The sequence below is a fragment of the Paroedura picta genome, chromosome 8, assembly GCF_049243985.1.
Source record: "Paroedura picta isolate Pp20150507F chromosome 8, Ppicta_v3.0, whole genome shotgun sequence".
In the NCBI taxonomy this organism is placed as follows: domain Eukaryota; kingdom Metazoa; phylum Chordata; class Lepidosauria; order Squamata; family Gekkonidae; genus Paroedura; species Paroedura picta.
The window spans coordinates 64,379,592-64,397,014 of NC_135376.1; the positions used below are offsets into that span (position 1 = coordinate 64,379,592).

The 17,423-nt window shown below is 42.9% G+C and overlaps 1 protein-coding gene across 3 annotated transcripts in view; it reads left to right on the forward strand.

Annotated features, from left to right (window-relative positions):
• The window catches only part of MGMT (O-6-methylguanine-DNA methyltransferase), a 224,784-nt gene that overhangs the window by 192,840 nt on the left and 14,521 nt on the right, over positions 1 to 17,423 (forward strand). For all 3 annotated transcript variants that reach the window (XM_077350119.1, XM_077350122.1, XM_077350121.1), the window contains one exon: positions 14,905 to 15,044. In XM_077350119.1, coding sequence (XP_077206234.1) covers positions 14,905 to 15,044 — 140 coding nt within the window. The remainder of the gene's footprint in view (positions 1 to 14,904; positions 15,045 to 17,423) is intronic.

A 17,423-nucleotide genomic window follows, 5' to 3' on the forward strand; every position in this document is an offset into this window, starting at 1 on the left:
TGGTGAGTTCCATCATTTCTCGTCACCTCACTAAGACAAAGTGTTCATTTCTGAGGGCTAACACTACAATATGTCCTAGCAATATGAGGCAGGAGATTGTGTTCCAGTGCACTGAAAACTAGACCAAGATTGTCAGAGCATTTATATTCATGAGAGTGAAATAATGCTTAGCCTGACTAGGCTTCTACATTCCTTAAATGAAAAAGATATGACATTAACTCTTTGCAACACCTGCCATCTGAGATTTCCTTAATGTGTGAAATTTAGAAAACGATGCGCTTGGGTTAGGTCATTAGTGAAAATACTGGGTTCGTTTGCAGCCTCCTGGAAGAGTGAAGGCAACAAGATCAAAATCCAATCAGCACTTCTCACAATAGTCTTGTGCCTTACACATTTTTAAAATAAATAAATAAATGAGAGCTGAGAGTGGGGGGCAGTCTTCCTGTCACGTTGAAAAATATGCTCTAGATTGCGAGAAGCAAGTCTACAATTGCTTCCTAAAGAGTTTGTCCTTCACTTCTTCACTATATTGGAAAATGGCAAGTGAGACTGGGGCACCTACAGTTGTTCTGGTAATACAGAAATTCTCCTTGTGTCACAGAGGGCTGTGTTTGGACACAATTAGAAAATAGATCTTCTCTAATTAGAAAAAATGCACTTATCTGTCCATTTGTCTTCCTCTGGGCACCTCTACATTTGCGAAGTCTTTAGCCATGATACATCACCGATCAAAGCAGAAGGCCAAAAGTTCAAATATGACTTCAGCTTTCCTTCCTTTTGAGAAGCAAAATATCTATTGTGTCCTTTTAAATAAGGAATAGACGTTTGCCTCTCCACAGCATCCCCCTGTCAGGCAGATTTATCTACAATGTTAGAAGCAGCAGGAACACAGTCTGAGCTAGAGTTAAGGAGGCTCCTAAACTTGCCACAGGGAAGAGAAATGAAATAAAATAATGCAGAAGAAAGGGGATGGGGACGTTTCAATACTTTTTCTATCTGCATTTGACTGTTTGATAAGAAAACCCTGCTCTGGTTTATTCCAATTCACAATGCTATAATTTTCTGTAAGATTGCAAATCTGCAATAGAAATATCTTAAAATCCTTCTGGTCCAACATATTTCCCTAACCAATGGCAGATAGCAGAAAAACTCATAAAATGTTGATTTGTCGAGAGTGGCTATCAATAGCTGCATAAATGACTTGAAAGGGGGATACCATAGTACAAGGCAGCATACGATACTTGGCAATTCGTAGCTTCTTACAAGTCTTCTTACAGGTCTGTATAATAAAATGACTAAAGAACATTTCTCGTGAAGTAGGATATAATCTAGGTATGGCATGAATGAATCCAAAAGCATATAAACTGATGGCTTTAAACTATGTGTAGAATTGTACTAGCTAGATATTGGGGGGTGGGAGTTGTTTATGTATATATTTTTAAACTTCTGTGCCACTCACATTAGTTAATATAAACAATATTATATATAATGTAAATAATCAAGGGTTAAAATATTTTTTAAAAAATCAGTTTGCACTAAAACCAGGAACCCCCCACCCTCCTCTCTGGCAGGTGGTGTACAGATTTTGTCACAGTCAAAGTAGTTCAGTGGTGGAATCAGCTGCCTAAGGAGATGGTGAGCCCCACCCCCTGGTGATTTTCAAGCAACGGCTGGACAGATACTTATCATGGATACTTTAGGCTGATTCTGCATTTAGCAGGATAGCCTGTATGGTTCTTTCCAACTCTATGATTCTATAATGCAAGCAAGATGGAAATGATTCTGGTTGGGGATGTGGAGACCTTGAACGGAGGGGAAGTCAAATCAGATAACTACCAAAATATACAAAAGAAACATAACAAGATATAAAGAAATAAAATATCTGTGGATTTTTGATTGGATCCTAAAATATCTTTTCTAACTCTTACTTGTTGCAGTTCCTCATGCTCTTGCCCCAAAACCTATTTCTGAGGTTTGGGAGTAACTGGGAATGAAGCTGGAGATGGAATCCATGAAGTAGGTTTCTCATTGCACAAAAGAAAATGCCTTCCCTTCATGTAAGCAATGGGAGAATCTAACTTGGGAGGCACACTTACCAGTAAAAACTCACTTGAAAAATCATAGAATCATAGAATCATAGAGTTGGAAGGGGCCATACAGGCCATCTAGTCCAACCCCCTGCTCAACGCAGGATCAGCCCTAAGCATCCTAAAGCATCCAAGAAAAGTGTGTATCCAACCTTCGCTTGAAGACTGCCAGTGAGGGGGAGCTCACCACCTCCTTAGGCAGCCTATTCTACTGCTGAACTACTCTGACTGTGAATTTTTTTCCTGATATCTAGCCTATATCGTTGTACTTGAAGTTTAAACCCATTACTGCATGTCCTCTCCTCTGCAGCCAACGGAAACAGCATCCTGCCCTCCTCCAAGTGACAACCTTTCAAATACTTAAAGAGGGCTATCATTTCCCCTCTCAACCTCCTTTTCTCCAGGCTGAACATTCCCAAGTCCCTCAACCTATTTTCATAGGGCTTGGTCCCTTGGCCCCAGATCATCCTCGTCGCTCTCCTCTGTACCCTTTCAATTTTATCTATGTCCTTCTTGAAGTGAGGCCTCCAGAACTGCACACACTACTTCAGGTGTGGTCTGACCAGTGTTGTATACAAATGATAATCTTGTGAGTACCAGCTGATTGCAGTTAGCAGTTGTCCACATGACAACTATTGATTCATCATTCTTTGAAAAAGTGGATCTTGAGCATGCTGTGCCTGTGAAGGTTGCTGTTGCATTGCTCCTGCTCATGTGTGCCGACGCTTGCCTGTTTCTCGATAATATCATTCTAAGGCTTTAACAACTGCTGATGTTGGACTTGGCTTCTTGACATCATTAAGATGCACAGGCTTTAACTTTGGGAAAGGCAGCAGGAGGAATTCCTTCCAGAATAAGTAAAGTGAGTTAGATTCTTCTAGAGTTTGAACAAACTAAAGGATGGAGGGAGGAAACAGGTTGCTGACTTCTGACCGTGATTAAGAGATTTGCCGGAAATATGTTTTCACTGTCTCCATATAGTTTAGCCTTCCTGTGCTGCTGCAGTCTTGTGGAACAACCATTTCTCCCATTCATTACAGCCTTGAGGTAGGAAGATATCCTGAAAGGATTTCCCCCCCTTCTCTTTCTACTATACCCTAGCAGAGACGTAACCTGCAACCTGCAGTTCCAAATCAAATAAGGTTATTTTATAAAACAATGAAATCTGTAAAGTTAAGATATATTGTTGGATGCTAGATAATCAGTATGTGAAGGAAATGGCAGGCAAAGATTTTTATGGCACTAAAGAGCTTCTTAGGTGCTTTACAGAAAAGGAAATGTGAGAAGTGAACACGATCATGGAATCCATGTACAAACTATGCACAGATCTATGGCAATGCTCTAAAACACAGGGTGTTCCTGTGTATATGTATTATTTATTGTGAGACCTAATGTGAATGACCTAATGTGTTGTGAGACCTAATGTGTTTCCTGAAGATGAAACTCAAATACTTTGGCTACCTCATGAGAAGGAGGGACTCCCTGGAGAAAAGCCTAATGCTAGGAGCAATCGAGGGCAAAAGAAGAAGGGGACGACAGAGAATGAGGTGGCTGGATGGAGTAATTGAAGCAGTAGGTGCAAACTTAAATGGACTCCGGGGAATGGTAGAGGACAGGAAGGCCTGGAGGATCATTCTTCATGGGGTCGCGATGGGTCGAACACGACTTCGCACCTAACAACAACAAAATATGTTCTGCATCCTAATAAAGAAATCACAACTACCAGTATTTGGGCTGCAGATACTTTAGGGATTTTTAATCTACTATCGGTAGTATTGAATTGTAGACTTTATTGTGCAAATGAAAAGGATCTAGGATTCTTAGTAGACCACACATTGAACATGAGTCAACAGTGTGACTCAGTGGCTAAAAAAGCAAATGGGATTTTGGGCATATCAAATGGCATATCGTGTCCAGACCACAGGAAGTGATGGTACTGCTTTACTCTGCTCTGGTTTGGCCTTACTTGGGGTACTCTGTTCAGTTTTGGGCACCACAGTTGAAGAGGGATATAGACAAACTGGAGCGTGTCCAGTGGAGGACAACAAAGATGGTGAGGGGGTTGGAGACCAAGATGTATGAGGGAATGTTGGGGGAGCTTGGTCTGTTTAGCCTAGAGAGAAGATGACTGAGAGGGGATCTGATAGCCGTGTGCCATATAGAGGATGGAGCAGAGATGTTCTCTCTTGCCCTGGAGAAATGATCAGAACCAATGGGATGAAATTAATTCAAAAGAAATTCTGTCCAAACATCCAGAAGAAGTTTCTGACAGAATGGCTTCTAAGCGGAACATGCTTTCTTGGGAGGTGGTGGGTTCTCCATCTTTGGAAATTTTTAAACAGAGCCTGGATAGCCATCTGACAGAGAGGCTGATTCTGTGAAGGTTCAAGTGAGTGGCAGGTTACAGTGGATGAGCGATAGGGTTGTGAGTATCCTGCAGGTGGTTGGACTAGATGACCCAGGAGGTACCTTCCAGCTTTATGATTTTAAGATTCTATGATTTTTTCATGCAGTCTCTTTGTTGATCTCTTTTTTCAAATTTTGGCCCCTGAATTGTAAAATGTAGCAGAATCATGCTAATCAGGGAGAAAGGTGTCATTAATACATTGTAAATAAAATCAACAAATCAGATCCTACATCCTGGCCTCACCTCTGTGAATCTGGAAAGTGGCTTTCCTGGAGCCACCAGAACAGATTACCTCAGTATGGGTGTTCTTGCTTCGGTACATATCAGGGGAATCCAAATGATGGTGATGGCGTACTTTGCATTAAGTGATTTCCTCTTTCCCAAGATTCTTTCCGCCATGTAATCGTACTGCTTCTTTCAGCACAAGCAATACAGCAGCCTCGTTATTTCTGGTCGGAGGGTCAGAGCCTTTTTTTTTTTTGGAACTTTGTGCCTCTTTAGAGGACCGTAGCCTCTTTGATACTCCAGACGATTCCATTCCTTCCCCTCCATCTTTGTCCTGCCTATCTAAACGTTGCGAGCTGCAGGCATCCCATCACAGCATCAAACATTTGGACTGGATTTGTCAGCTGTACCTTTTGTCATTATTTGTTTCCTTCACTCTGATTTCTGAATTCAGGATCACTAGATAGAAATGAATGGCTAAGGATGGGTTTTTTTTAAGGAAGCACTATAGCTACAAAATGGGGTTTGAAACCCTACATTCCCTTTGTGGGCAGGTGGCAGAAGAAACTGTTGATGTTCCAGCTTGAATTTGGGCAGGCAGACAGTGAAAACAGATTGGAATGAGTTGAAATGGGGCATGGCCTTTGAGAAGTTGCATCTGCTGTTGCTTCATAATCTGAAGGAAAGAAAAGCTGTTTTTTTCAGACCTCGCTTTTTACTACCTGAAAGAGTCTCGAGGTGGCTTACAGTGGCTTACAGTCAGTTACACCTCATCTTCCTGTGAGGTAGGTGGGGCTGAAAGAGCTCTCAGTCCAGGGTCACCCTGCCAGCTGCATGTGGAGGAGTGGGGAATCAAACCTGGGTCTCCAGATTAGAGGCTATCACTCTTAACCACTACACAAAGCTGGCTCTCAGTTGGACTCCCTGCTGACCTGTTCTGTTAATAAGTTAGGAGATACAAAGAACCCACAGGCCAGCCACGCACTCTTACTGCAAGGATGCAGTCCCTATAAAGAAACCAACCCTTGAATCATGTGGTATAGCGGGATGCAACGTAATATGCATCAGCTAAGGACAGTGCGTATGAAGGTCTGAATGCCCTTATGTCTCTTGTATGCATTATTGGGCCATTTCAATTGCCCAGTTGATGACAGAGGGCAGTAGAGAGTCACGTAGAAATAATATTAACTTTGATTAAGTATTTCCCTTAAACATTATGTCTTTCTTCCATACACTATTTCACATAGTTGTAGGGACATTGAATAACAACTTTACACAGCCATTTAATGAAGAGATGATGTGTAATTAAGGTTTGATGTTAAGACTAATCTGTCCGTCATCTGTTAATGTCTCAGTTTTAAAACTCTGAACATTATAAAGTAATATAAGGAGGGAAAGTATGTTGTTTGTATGCTTTCCGATATATTTAACAGTGTGAAAGGTTAGCAACCATAGTTAAATTGGTAAAGGTTCAACTGTCATTTTGAACAGATTATATTTACAGACACTAGCAGACAGTTCAGTAATAAAAATATTTGGCACAGTCACAGAGCTGATTGCTTTAAACTAATTAATGTGCTCACTGCCTACAGGGTGATATTAACTTTTCAGATATATTTATGAAATGATGTGCATGATTGCAAAATATTGCATTATTTTGAGTTACACTGTAAATGTCTTGTGCCAGAAAAAAGGGTAGTATATATACTAATATAACTGAAGACTAAATTTAACAATCACTTCCTTTAACATATTGCCATCAAATGTGTTAAGCAACATTTTGTTGGATACTCAATAGATGGTTTGGCCATCCAACTGCACAAGAATATTGCATAACTCTTAAATAATTGAATATTTTCCTATGGTTTTAGATCTCTCCCATTTGTTTTCTGTAGAAGATAAGCTTACACATGCCTCTTGATCTATTTCTACAGTTTTTTATGAAGTGTATAGAGTTTCTTTATTATTAACTAGAAATTAAGCCTGCTATAGAAGAAATACAGCGGGCACTAGTGGATGGGGAGGCAGACTATAGGAAAGGAAGGAAGAAGAGGAAAGGAGGTATGGGAGGGAGAAAAAAAGGCAAAGGGTGGTTGAAGGGATGGGTAGAAGGGAGAAAGAAAGGAAGTAAAGGAGAAAGACAGGAAGCAAGAGAGAGGGAGAGACAGAAAGACAGGAAGGAGATGGAGAAATAGAGGAAGGCAGGAAGTAAGAAGGAAGAAAGGCGGGCAGGCAGAGAGGTAGGTGAAAGGGGAGGGGACAGGGGGTGGGTGAAGGGTGGGGGGAATCGCGAAGGGGGGCAAATCGGGAGGGGGAGGTGGGGAGGGAAGAAGGGGTAGAGAGGAGTGTGGGTGTGGATGTGTGGGGTGAGGGAAGGGGTGGGAGAGCGCGGTGGGTGGGTAGCTTTGTGTGTGCGTGCGTGTGTGTGTGTGTCTGGGGGTGGGGAAGCAGCGGCGGGGCAATCACAGAGGGGTGGCCAGGGGGGGTCTGGCTGGTGAGGCTGTGTGTATTTGTGTATGTGTGTCACTGGACCCAGGGAAGCAGCGGTGGCATGATGGGGGGGTGGCCACATCTGCGATGTGGCATCCCTGCTCCTTTCGCGAGGGCGAGGGGAAGCCAGCGGGAGTACTCACCGTCGAGGAAGGCTGCTTCTCCTTGTGTGTGGTAAGTCCCCAGCTGGGCAAGGTGAGGCTGGGCCAAGCGAGTTTTTATCCCGGACAGAGCCCACCCTTTCTCCTCCTACTCTTTTATTTATTCCGCTCTGCAGGAGCGGTTAAAGATGATTTTAAAAAGTAGATTCTGTGCAGAACTCATTCTTCTAAATTGGTGGGCTATTGTGCAGTAGCAGTTACTATGTTACTTTAAAAGCCCCTGCACTCCTAGGTACAGAGTTAGAGATCTCAGACCAAAGCAAAGTATCCTGCAATAAAATGTAATTTCATGAGGAAACAGTGACTTCTCCAGAAGAAACTATCACATTGTCATGGCTCAGTGGTGGAGCATCTTCTAAGAATCCAGAAGGTCAGGTTCAACTCCCAACATGTCCAGTTAAAAGGTTCATATAATATAAAAAGAACTCTACCAGAAACCCTGGAAAGTTGCTGCAAGCCAGAGTAGACTTTGATAGACCAATGGTCTGATTCTGTAAGGCAGCATCATGCATTTATCCCTTTAAGAACTGTATTGTAATTCCATTGGATTTGCTTCACACCTAGGCCAAAGAAAACAAGAGGTATGTATGGTTCTCCTCAGCCTAATCAAGCCCTTTATAAAGAGTAACTTTATCATTTGCCCCATTAACATCTGAAGGAATGTAGTCAAGCACCTGTGTGTTCAAGTGTCTAGAAAACTGGGTTTTTGGCACTGGCAGGAAAGCGTACAAATATTGTGAATATAAGAACCTCCCATCTTTGGTCAGTGTTTTAGGTCCACTTGTACACTAAGGGTTTTTCTTTGATGTCATGACTCAGGCTAAGCTGCCCCCAAAGTGTCCTTTACTACTTAATTTCTAAAAACCTCATGACTATGTTCATGCTTTGGGTTAGGCAATATATGGACATTTCTCTCGTCTCCTTTAGTATAGTTGCCAACTATCGCCTGGGAAATTCCTGGTGATTTGGGGGCAATGCCAGCGGAGGGGGCAGTTTGGGATAGGATTTCACAAGCTGTGATTTGCCCTACTCTTCAAAGCAGCCATTTAATCCAGGGGAACTGATCTCTGTAGTCTGGAAATCAGTTGTAATTCTTGGGGAACTCCATGCTCATCAGAAGGCTAGCAATCCCATCCCTTAGTCTCCCCCCTCCCCCACATCCATGTCTTTATGGTCCTCCCAGCTTCCCCACATACTTGCTTTCCTCACATACTTGCCATTTTTTGTTATTGTTGGGTTAATTTGAAATTATTCTTTTAGAGCTCTTCACAACCTTTCTGTGCTGAGTAATCTGGAATAGTTCATTAACTTATTTACTTCATTACTCACTCTGATTTGAGGTCATTTATGAATGAACAGCACTTGGCCTAGAGGAGATCCTTGAGGGACCCCACTACTTTCCTACATTGTGAGAATTGTCCTTTTAATCCTGCCTTCTGCTTATATAGTATTACTGTCTTGAGATCTAAATTTTGTTGTATTAAAGACCATTATAAACCTGACTGTTTTTACTTTTACTTGAGCTATGCAAAAAAAAAAAATGGTTTCAGCCTGATGAGAGGGTTAGATTGGGTAGGCTGAGAGCTCTGGCTCCTGAAGCTACCAAGGGCAAGTGGCTGAGCTATGACATTTCCCTTTATTGAAAACTTGAAAACTGTAGATCTGAGGGAAGAGCAAACCGTGCATGTATCTTTTCCAATATTAATTATTGGAAATCCCACTGTAAAATCAAAAGTCTGGCAGAACAGAGTGCAGGGCAGAGCCAAATCATGGAAGAATTACTAAACGGAGCAAGGGAAATCCCCTCAACCCTTTTTACTATTGGATTTCAACTGGGCCTTTCTAAAGAAATGACAGTAAACAAAATCTGTTTGCCTAAGGAAACTCTTCTAGCAATCAGCTAGTAACACAACTCCGTGTGCTAATGAACCCAAAGCTGTTAATATGGTTTCTTCAGTTAAATTGATTCATGAATTTTGAAGAGAACATTATCTAATGAATTTTCTTTGAATAGAAAGCAATTAAAAGGACAAATCAGTCTGATTAACCCCAAAGTCACCCTAGTGCCACAAATGGTGTACAGTTTGAAATTATATCATAAAAAAAACTAGAGCAGATTTGCTATCTCTTTGCCCTCTACTAATCCATGTAAATTAATGAACAACAAAGTTAATTTCTTTGATGACCCTTTTCTAGTATCACCTGGATTATGCTGATGTTTAATTTGCTTAATGTTATAATAAAGGCTAAACAGATTTTTTTTTCAATGAAGTGATTATCGTTCTGTTCAGTTGAGAAGTGGGTTTTTTATTATTTAAAACAAACATAAAAGCATGTGGGTTTCCTTCAAGACCAGAATTTGAGCACTTTTCTAGACTGCATATAATGAGTGCATTTTTTTAAAAAATTACCTGAACAGGAAAATCTTGAAATTAAATTGACTGAGAAGAAAATTACAAATGCTATGTACTACCGTCACACAAGGAGGGATCCAGTCAGACTCCTAAGTTTGGCTGCTCTGTGGGGCTCTCTGTAGGATCTATGACCCTTCTGCTTGGGAGGACAAATGGAAAGCCCAGAAATTCAGAGACAACAACCTGTGGCCCAGCTAATCTTTTCCTAACTGTGGTGATGAGATCTGAGAGCTTTTCATTTGAATCTGCTCATTGGTTCAGTTCATAAGTCACATGCAGATGATTAACCAAATAGTTGTTAAGAATAGTTGTTAAGAATAGTGTTCAAACATGGGCTGTTGCACTTCTAGCTGTGTCTGTGAAATCAGGAACTGAGGTTAGTTTCCTAACCACAGTTCCTCTATAGTTCTGCATGATGTACAGATGAGGAATCTTGCCTTAATCCTCCTTTGCTGCTTCTCACCCAAATGCTCTCACTTTTCACTACTTCTTGCTAGCAGTTCATATTCTTCCCTCCCCCCACCCCCTTTGAAAAAGTCCAGATTGCTATTCTGTACCACCTATACATGCTGTAGTATTTGACCTGGTTGTACTGCTGTAGTTACCATCCATCAGGTATAGTTGTTAAACATCATGTGTGTCACCACCATCCGTGGGCCTTGGTGGCAGGTTGCTCCCTGGGCCTGTTTTGCAGTTGCAAAGATGCAAACGGGGCTCCAGAGGCAGAATATGGAATAAAGGTTCCAGTTGTGGTCTGCATGAAGAGGAAGAATTTTTGGCTAAGCATCCAAAAGAAGTTCCTGACAGAGCAGTTCCTCAGGAGACCAGGATTTCTTGGGAAGTGGTGGGGTCTTCTTCAGAGAAAGTTTTTAAACAGAGGCTACATAGCCATCTGACAGAAATGCTGATTCTGTGAACTTAGGCAGATTGTAAGTGGGTGGACAGAAGGGATTGTGTCCATGCTTGGCTCTTGTTATTCTTGCATGCCCAGGGAAATGTCAATCACCACACTGAGGTCAGGAGATGAGTTTCTTCCAGGCCAGACTGTCCTGATTGTGGTTGGAGGGAGCAGACATTATCTGGGCATATGGTGGGCAGGTAGTTGTGGGCAGGGTCACTGTGGTGGGCAGGTAGTTGTAAATTTCCTGCATTTTGCAGGGGTTCGACTAGATGACCTTGGAAGTCCCTTCCAACTCTATGATTATAGAAAGGTCACTGTTGAGTTGGACACTTGAGTTTGGGCGTGTTTGTCCAAATTTGCCAGGTTCCCCTTTGTCCATCGCATATGAACTTGGAAAACTAAGTGGCTAAGAGGTGTGATCTAGTGTCTGCTTTCTGATGGGGTTTGGGGACATAGGGAAACAGAGTGAGGTGATAATTTCTCAGGAAGGCCTGGTTTGTCTCATCATTAAATGTTTTTTTTTTACATTTAACAGCCAGGCTGCAAAATGTAGGGGACTCTGGTGGTAACTCATGGCAAAGTTTTGCCCTTCAGCTGGTGTATAATGCAGGCTAGGGCAGAGTCTGCACTTACTTTTTTTATTCCATTGTCAATCCTGTTGAATTCAGATCGCTTTGAACTCGGGTCTTCCTCTCCCCTCCTCCCCATTGAAACAGGAAAGTGTTCTGCATGTGGTTAGTGTAATTCAGAAGGGGCGGAAGCCAAGCCTCTTTCTTTCTTTTCTTGAAGGGGGGGAGGAGCCAGGCAGGGAGCCTCTTTCTTTTCTTGGAGGGGTGGGGGAGAAGATCGAAAAAAGCAGAGGATGGAGGAAAAATCCAGGACCAACAGAAGTTGTGAGAAATTAGGGGCTTCTCCTTTAAGGCAACCTTGTCACATGACCAGGTGTAGCCTATCAGAGGTTCTCTACCACGGAGCTTGGTTTCCCAATCTGGATTTTACAATATATTGCACATTAAAAGCACTCCAAGATATCGCACAATAAAGGTAGGGTCACTCCAGATCAATCCTTCTTGCTGCAGAAGGAAAATTCAAATCGCCCAAAATCCAAACGGAAATCACATTTTGTGTAGAGGGCAGGGACTGAATCGACCTGGGATTGGAATAAAAGCTCCGTGCAGTTTACACCTAGGATAGCATCCAAGTCTTTTTAAGGAAAATAAGTAAAAGCTAAAACTGCTACAACAAGCTTTTGTCAGGACCAACAGACTGATTACCCAAGAGCCAAATCCTTGATCACAGTAAAAATAAGCCATGATCTTTATGTTGCATCTGACCCAGACAAACAGTAAGTTAGTGGCTTGGTTCAGACACAATTCATACTGTGATTGTTTCTAAACTCTGCTTAGTTTTTGAAGCCAAGGTTCAGCTTGTAGATGACTACTCAAGTCCTGGTTTGCCTTGATAAATGCTGATTTAATTGCCTTAGTTCTACAGACAGGAAGGGTAGTGCTAAGAAACAAGCCAGGATACCTGAGTTTATATATCATACAAAACCATTGTTAAAACTGACTGGCTAATAAACCAACTTCAAACCATGCATCCTGACTTGATAGTATACAGGCTCATGTTGACAGTAGCACTAATCATACCCTGTTTACTTACTAGGGTTCCTGGCTCTGAGTTGGGAAGTACTGGGAGATTTGGAAGGTAGAACCTGAGGGATTGGGGGTGTGGGGACATCAGTGGGGTATAATGCCAAAAGTCTACCTTCCAAAAAGGTCAGTTTCTCCAGGTGAACTCTGTTTTCTGAAGATTTGTTATAATCCCAGGAGACCAATTATGCACGGCAGTGGCTACGCTGGGCCACTGCCGGTTCCTTGCAGTGAGGTAGTATGCCCTGCCACTTCTAAGAACACACAGGGGAAGGACCCCCCCCCCCGGCACACATGGACTGCCCCAACGTTGTGCATGTGCTTGCACAATGCCCTGTAGAGCAGCGGTGGCAGCGGGGGGGGGACAGGGAGCATGGGGCCCCACTGCACAATGGCAGGAGAGTGCCATGCCTCTATCCTACCATTGTGGGGGTGGGTCAACACCTCATTTGGCTCCATACCTCCATGGAGCTGACCCATTTGGTGTCCCAACGGGAGTACCGTACTACCGCAGGCCATTCGAGTGCCTGGGTTTGGCCAGGGTTGGGAGGGAGCCAGGATGGTGTTGGCATCATGCATAATCAGGGATTTGCACCGCTGCCCTGCCAGCCCAGGCTTCTCACCCTGTGCATCATGAGTCCAGGTGAAGAATTCCAGTTCTCCCTTGCATTGGTACTTCTGGTCCCCTCGAGTGCTGATTCCATGTGAAAGACCCACACAATTGGCAAAGCGGAAACTATGGAGTAGGCTAGTGCGATTCGTCCTCCAAATCGGCCGTTCCCTCTGGGCGCAGCCAGTACCTCGCCGCAGGGGGGAGGGCGGTGCGTGGTTGCGCCCGCTGTCACGCCACTGCCAGCACCGCCCCCCCCGCGGTGCTGGATGCGCCCGGAGGGAATGGCCGCCAAAGTGACCGAATCGCAAAGCCTACTATGGAGGAATGAAAAACAGTTCTGAGGGCTGCCTTGTCATATTTTAAAAGGCCTCAATTTTTCTACTGTAGTATGGTGTGTCTTGTTTTATTCCTGGAAACATCTTGCTGTCAGGCAGCAGATTTGAAAAAGAGATGGGATTTGTTTGTTTCTCTACTGCTGGTAGGTACTTAGCATGGCCGTTGCCTGAACCCAAAGGGCCATTGGCCTCTTAGGTGGTGGCTTGCACCCTGTGTGACCCAGCCCAGTGGATATGTGACCGTTCCTGGGCATGGTTTAGTGCAGTGGTCCCCAACCTTTTTATCACCAGGGACTGGTCAATGCTTGACAATTTTGCTGAGGCCCGGGGGGGTAGTCTTTTACCGAGGAATCGTCACCACCGCCTAAGCCCCTGCTCTACTTGCTTTTCCGCTGGTGCCCCTGACTTCCCGCCTCCCACTGGAGGGCGTTACCAGCAGCAGCTGTGCAGTGCCACACTGAGGGAGAGCTCCAGCCATGGCAGCCGCCAAAGAGCACCAAAGGTGAGCCAGCGGCAGAGTGGCAGGGCAGCCCCCGAGGCAGCAATTGGGGAGGAGGATGAGGAGGAGCCGCAGCCCGGTACCGACTGATCTACGGACCGGGACCAGTCCCCGGACCGGGGGTTGGGGACCACTGGTTTAGTGTATTCTTTGTCATTGTTCTTCTAGTAAATTGAATTTTGTTAATTTAAGTTGTTTGCTTATTTAAACTGCATTGTTGTATTTTTTCTGTTGTAAATTGCTTTGGGTCCCCCTTGGAAAGAAAAGCAGGGTAAAAATGGCTAAATATATTTTGGACTGGGGAAGCAAAACAAAGCACCATCACCTACGACCGTGTTTTAGGTCATGGGTGGGGCTATGTCTGGTTACCAACAGGCATATTTTTAATCACCATAGGTGAATGAGCCTGCAGTAACATGTTATGCTTCATTTTATGCTTTATCAACACTAATATGGAAGTAAAGAGGAACCCAACAGGAAATTAATAACTCATTTTACAAGAGCTTCCCATTTAAATATGCAGCTTCTATTCAGAAGTGTGGCCAGACATTACATTTCCTTACATCTAGAAATCTGAGCAGTAGCTTGGGGCACTCTGCTAAGGATTGTCATCAGCCAGGGTAATGCATTCGGTGGGATCTAGGGCTTCTTTTCCAGTGTGCCCCAATTGAAGTTTGAAATTAAGAGCTACGAGAGTTTTATAAAATAGGTGCTGCCAGTTATCACACACGGAGGCACTTTTTTTTTTTAATTTGACTGTATGCTAATTTCTACTCTGTCAATTTAATGGGAAAGCACATTGTATGCATTAACAGTATAATTGTACTGGAAGCAAATTAAAAAATATAGAAAAATCAAAGCTCTGAATGCCTTTTTAATAGTGATCAATTACTTGAAGCACACTCTCTAATAATCATGAATTTAAATATAGAACACAATAATGGAACGGATTGCTCTGCTAATTTGAAAGGGGAAACGTTGCCATTCCTACCCTACTTAAAATGTCACTCTTCCCGACTATTTTTATCTTGGTCGGTTTTGAAATTGTTGAAGTCCTGCTTTTGAACTGTATGTTGCTTCTTCATTCTCTCTCTCTCTCCCCCCCTTTTCCCCTGTTCAGCTTCATTCACCAGAGAAGTGTTGTGGACCCTGTTGAGAGATGTGAAATTTGGAGAAACAGTTTCTTACAAGCAATTAGCAGACCTGGCAGGCTACAGCAAAGCAGCCAGAGCAGTGGGAGGAGCCATGAGAAGCAACCCTGTAAGTTCACGTCCACTTTAAAAATAAAGTTGATGGAAGACAGTGGTTTTCGATAGAAAGCTTTGTGGGCTTAAATGTCATTAGATTAAATATATCTGCAGTGAAAACTACTCTGCTGTGAGTAATAAGGTCAGTAAGTGTTTTTAATCAGCATTAATGCATAAACCAGTTTAATATGATTTATTCCCCCACCATTTATTTGAAATAGGAGCACTACATTTATTTTAATGCATCAGATTATACAAATTTAGTTCATTTTCCGTTCATTCTTTCTTTAAAAGAGAGGGCTTGTTTTATGGATAGCAGCTTGTTCCATGCAGTGACGATTCCTCCTTTTAGGCTCGATTAACGTGAGAAGCATTTGAGGGCTGCACTTTCTGTCCTCCATCCTCTAAAAGCAGTTCTGGTTACAGGAGCACATAGGGTATGAAAGGCCAAAAATACCACCTACTTTCAGAACAAAGCAAATTTGATTTGAATCCCCTTGCATGTTGGGTTCTGGGTTCTGGTAGCCAAACAAGTTCCAACCCTCCTCTGCAGGATTAATGGTTAAGTCGTAGTCTCTATTCCTGTGGCATAGCTCCATATAAGACTATGAATATCACCAGTTTAGGCAACGTAGAGCCTTTCAGCTATGTAGAGATGGGGTGTTGGTAATGATAAATTGTTTTTAGCCACTTTTACCCCACTAGTGATGTGTGACTGACAATCACTTCGGGTTGTTGTTTTGTTTTTAATTCAGATCATTATCTTAGCATGAAAGTTGGCTGACATTTAGGATGGTGACCTATGTTGTAAGTGTGAAGCTATCTGGATGCTGGCACAAAGATATAGAATGACCTTACTGATTTCATTATCAACAGTGAGGACAGGAAAAAAAGCATTCAGCCTTCCAACACTGCTACTGTTTGCATTTGGAGAAAAGCTCACTGGGCCAGTGGAGGCATGCATACTATACCATCTAGTGACTATTGCTTCTGGTGCAAAAACTGCTGACTTTTTGGAATCATGTATGCTACATTTAGAACTACTGGAAAAGTGATGTTAATCACGGGATTGATTGTGGAAAGGCAGAAATAATAAGGCTTAATTTGAATCAGAGTCCCTTCTTAGTTCTGGAAATTTTTTTGCATACCAGGTCTACATCCTAGAAGTTTAGACATTCATTCCTTCACAACTGAATAGTTCTAACCAAACCTCACACATTTTGGCTTAAAGGAAAGGGTAACTAGGCCATAATGTGCTGTAAGGTCTATTCAAAAAAGTCATGGGTGTCCTAGACCCAAACTATAAAGGTAAAGATAAAGGTATCCCCTGTGCAAGCACCGAGTCATGTCTGATCCTTGGGGTGACGCCCTCTAGCGTTTTCATGGCAGACTCAATACGGGGTGGTTTGCCAGTGCCTTCCCCAGTCATTACCATTTACCCCCCAGCAAGCTGGGTACTTATTTTACCGACCTCGGAAGGATGGAAGGCTGAGTCAACCTTGAGCCAGCTGCTGGGATAGAACTCCCAGCCTCATGGGCGGAGCTTTCAGACTGCATGACTGCTGCCTTACCACTCTGTGCCACAAGAGGCTCTGTATAGACCCAAACTATATAGAGCTTTAAAGGGAGGAGGAGCCTGTTAAATATACTCCAGTGTGATAGATAGCACTTTGAAAGTCAGATTACAAGTGCTGGAGTAATAGCAACAGTAAATGAAGGGTTAAAAATCTTCAGTAAGTAGAGAGAGTTCAAGCCAACAGGCTGCTCAAAAAACTGATTGGCCAGCAATAGCTGGGTAGGAATTGTTATACTAGCTGTATGCTAGAGAGAATTGAGCCCGGGCCTGAATCTGATGCTGGTTCAGAGAGCAATCTGACCTAACCCCTAGGTGACCATGTGCTCTGAGGAGAAAGTTTAGTTAGATAACTGAGTTTACTGAGAGCTGATCTACACAGTGTCTGGAGAACTGTGATAGATACTGGGCAGTGGAAATTTGGGCAGTGAGGTGATACTTCCAATTCAGGTCAATTTAGAAGGGGAATTCTTCTAAAAAGAGAAGGAAGATCTCTGCCCAGTTAGAAAAGGTGTGAGGATTTCCTCAGACTTGTGCAATTGAGAGTGCTTCAAACTCCTCAGTGGTCAGAGGAATTCTGGAATTTCTAGTAAAGGGGAAAGTGGTGGTACTAGCAAAGAGTACCCACCTTCTAGAAGCCAGAGGAGTTCAGTAGAACTCACAAAGACAAAACAGCATTGTTTTGGGACAAATGCAGTAACAAAACCTCTCAGTTTAAAAGATAATTAAAATCTGAAAGAAAAGCCTTTGAACATATCAAAGCCTGTAACAAAGAACTTTAAACTCTAAAATATCTGATTTGTATAACAAACGCTTGAG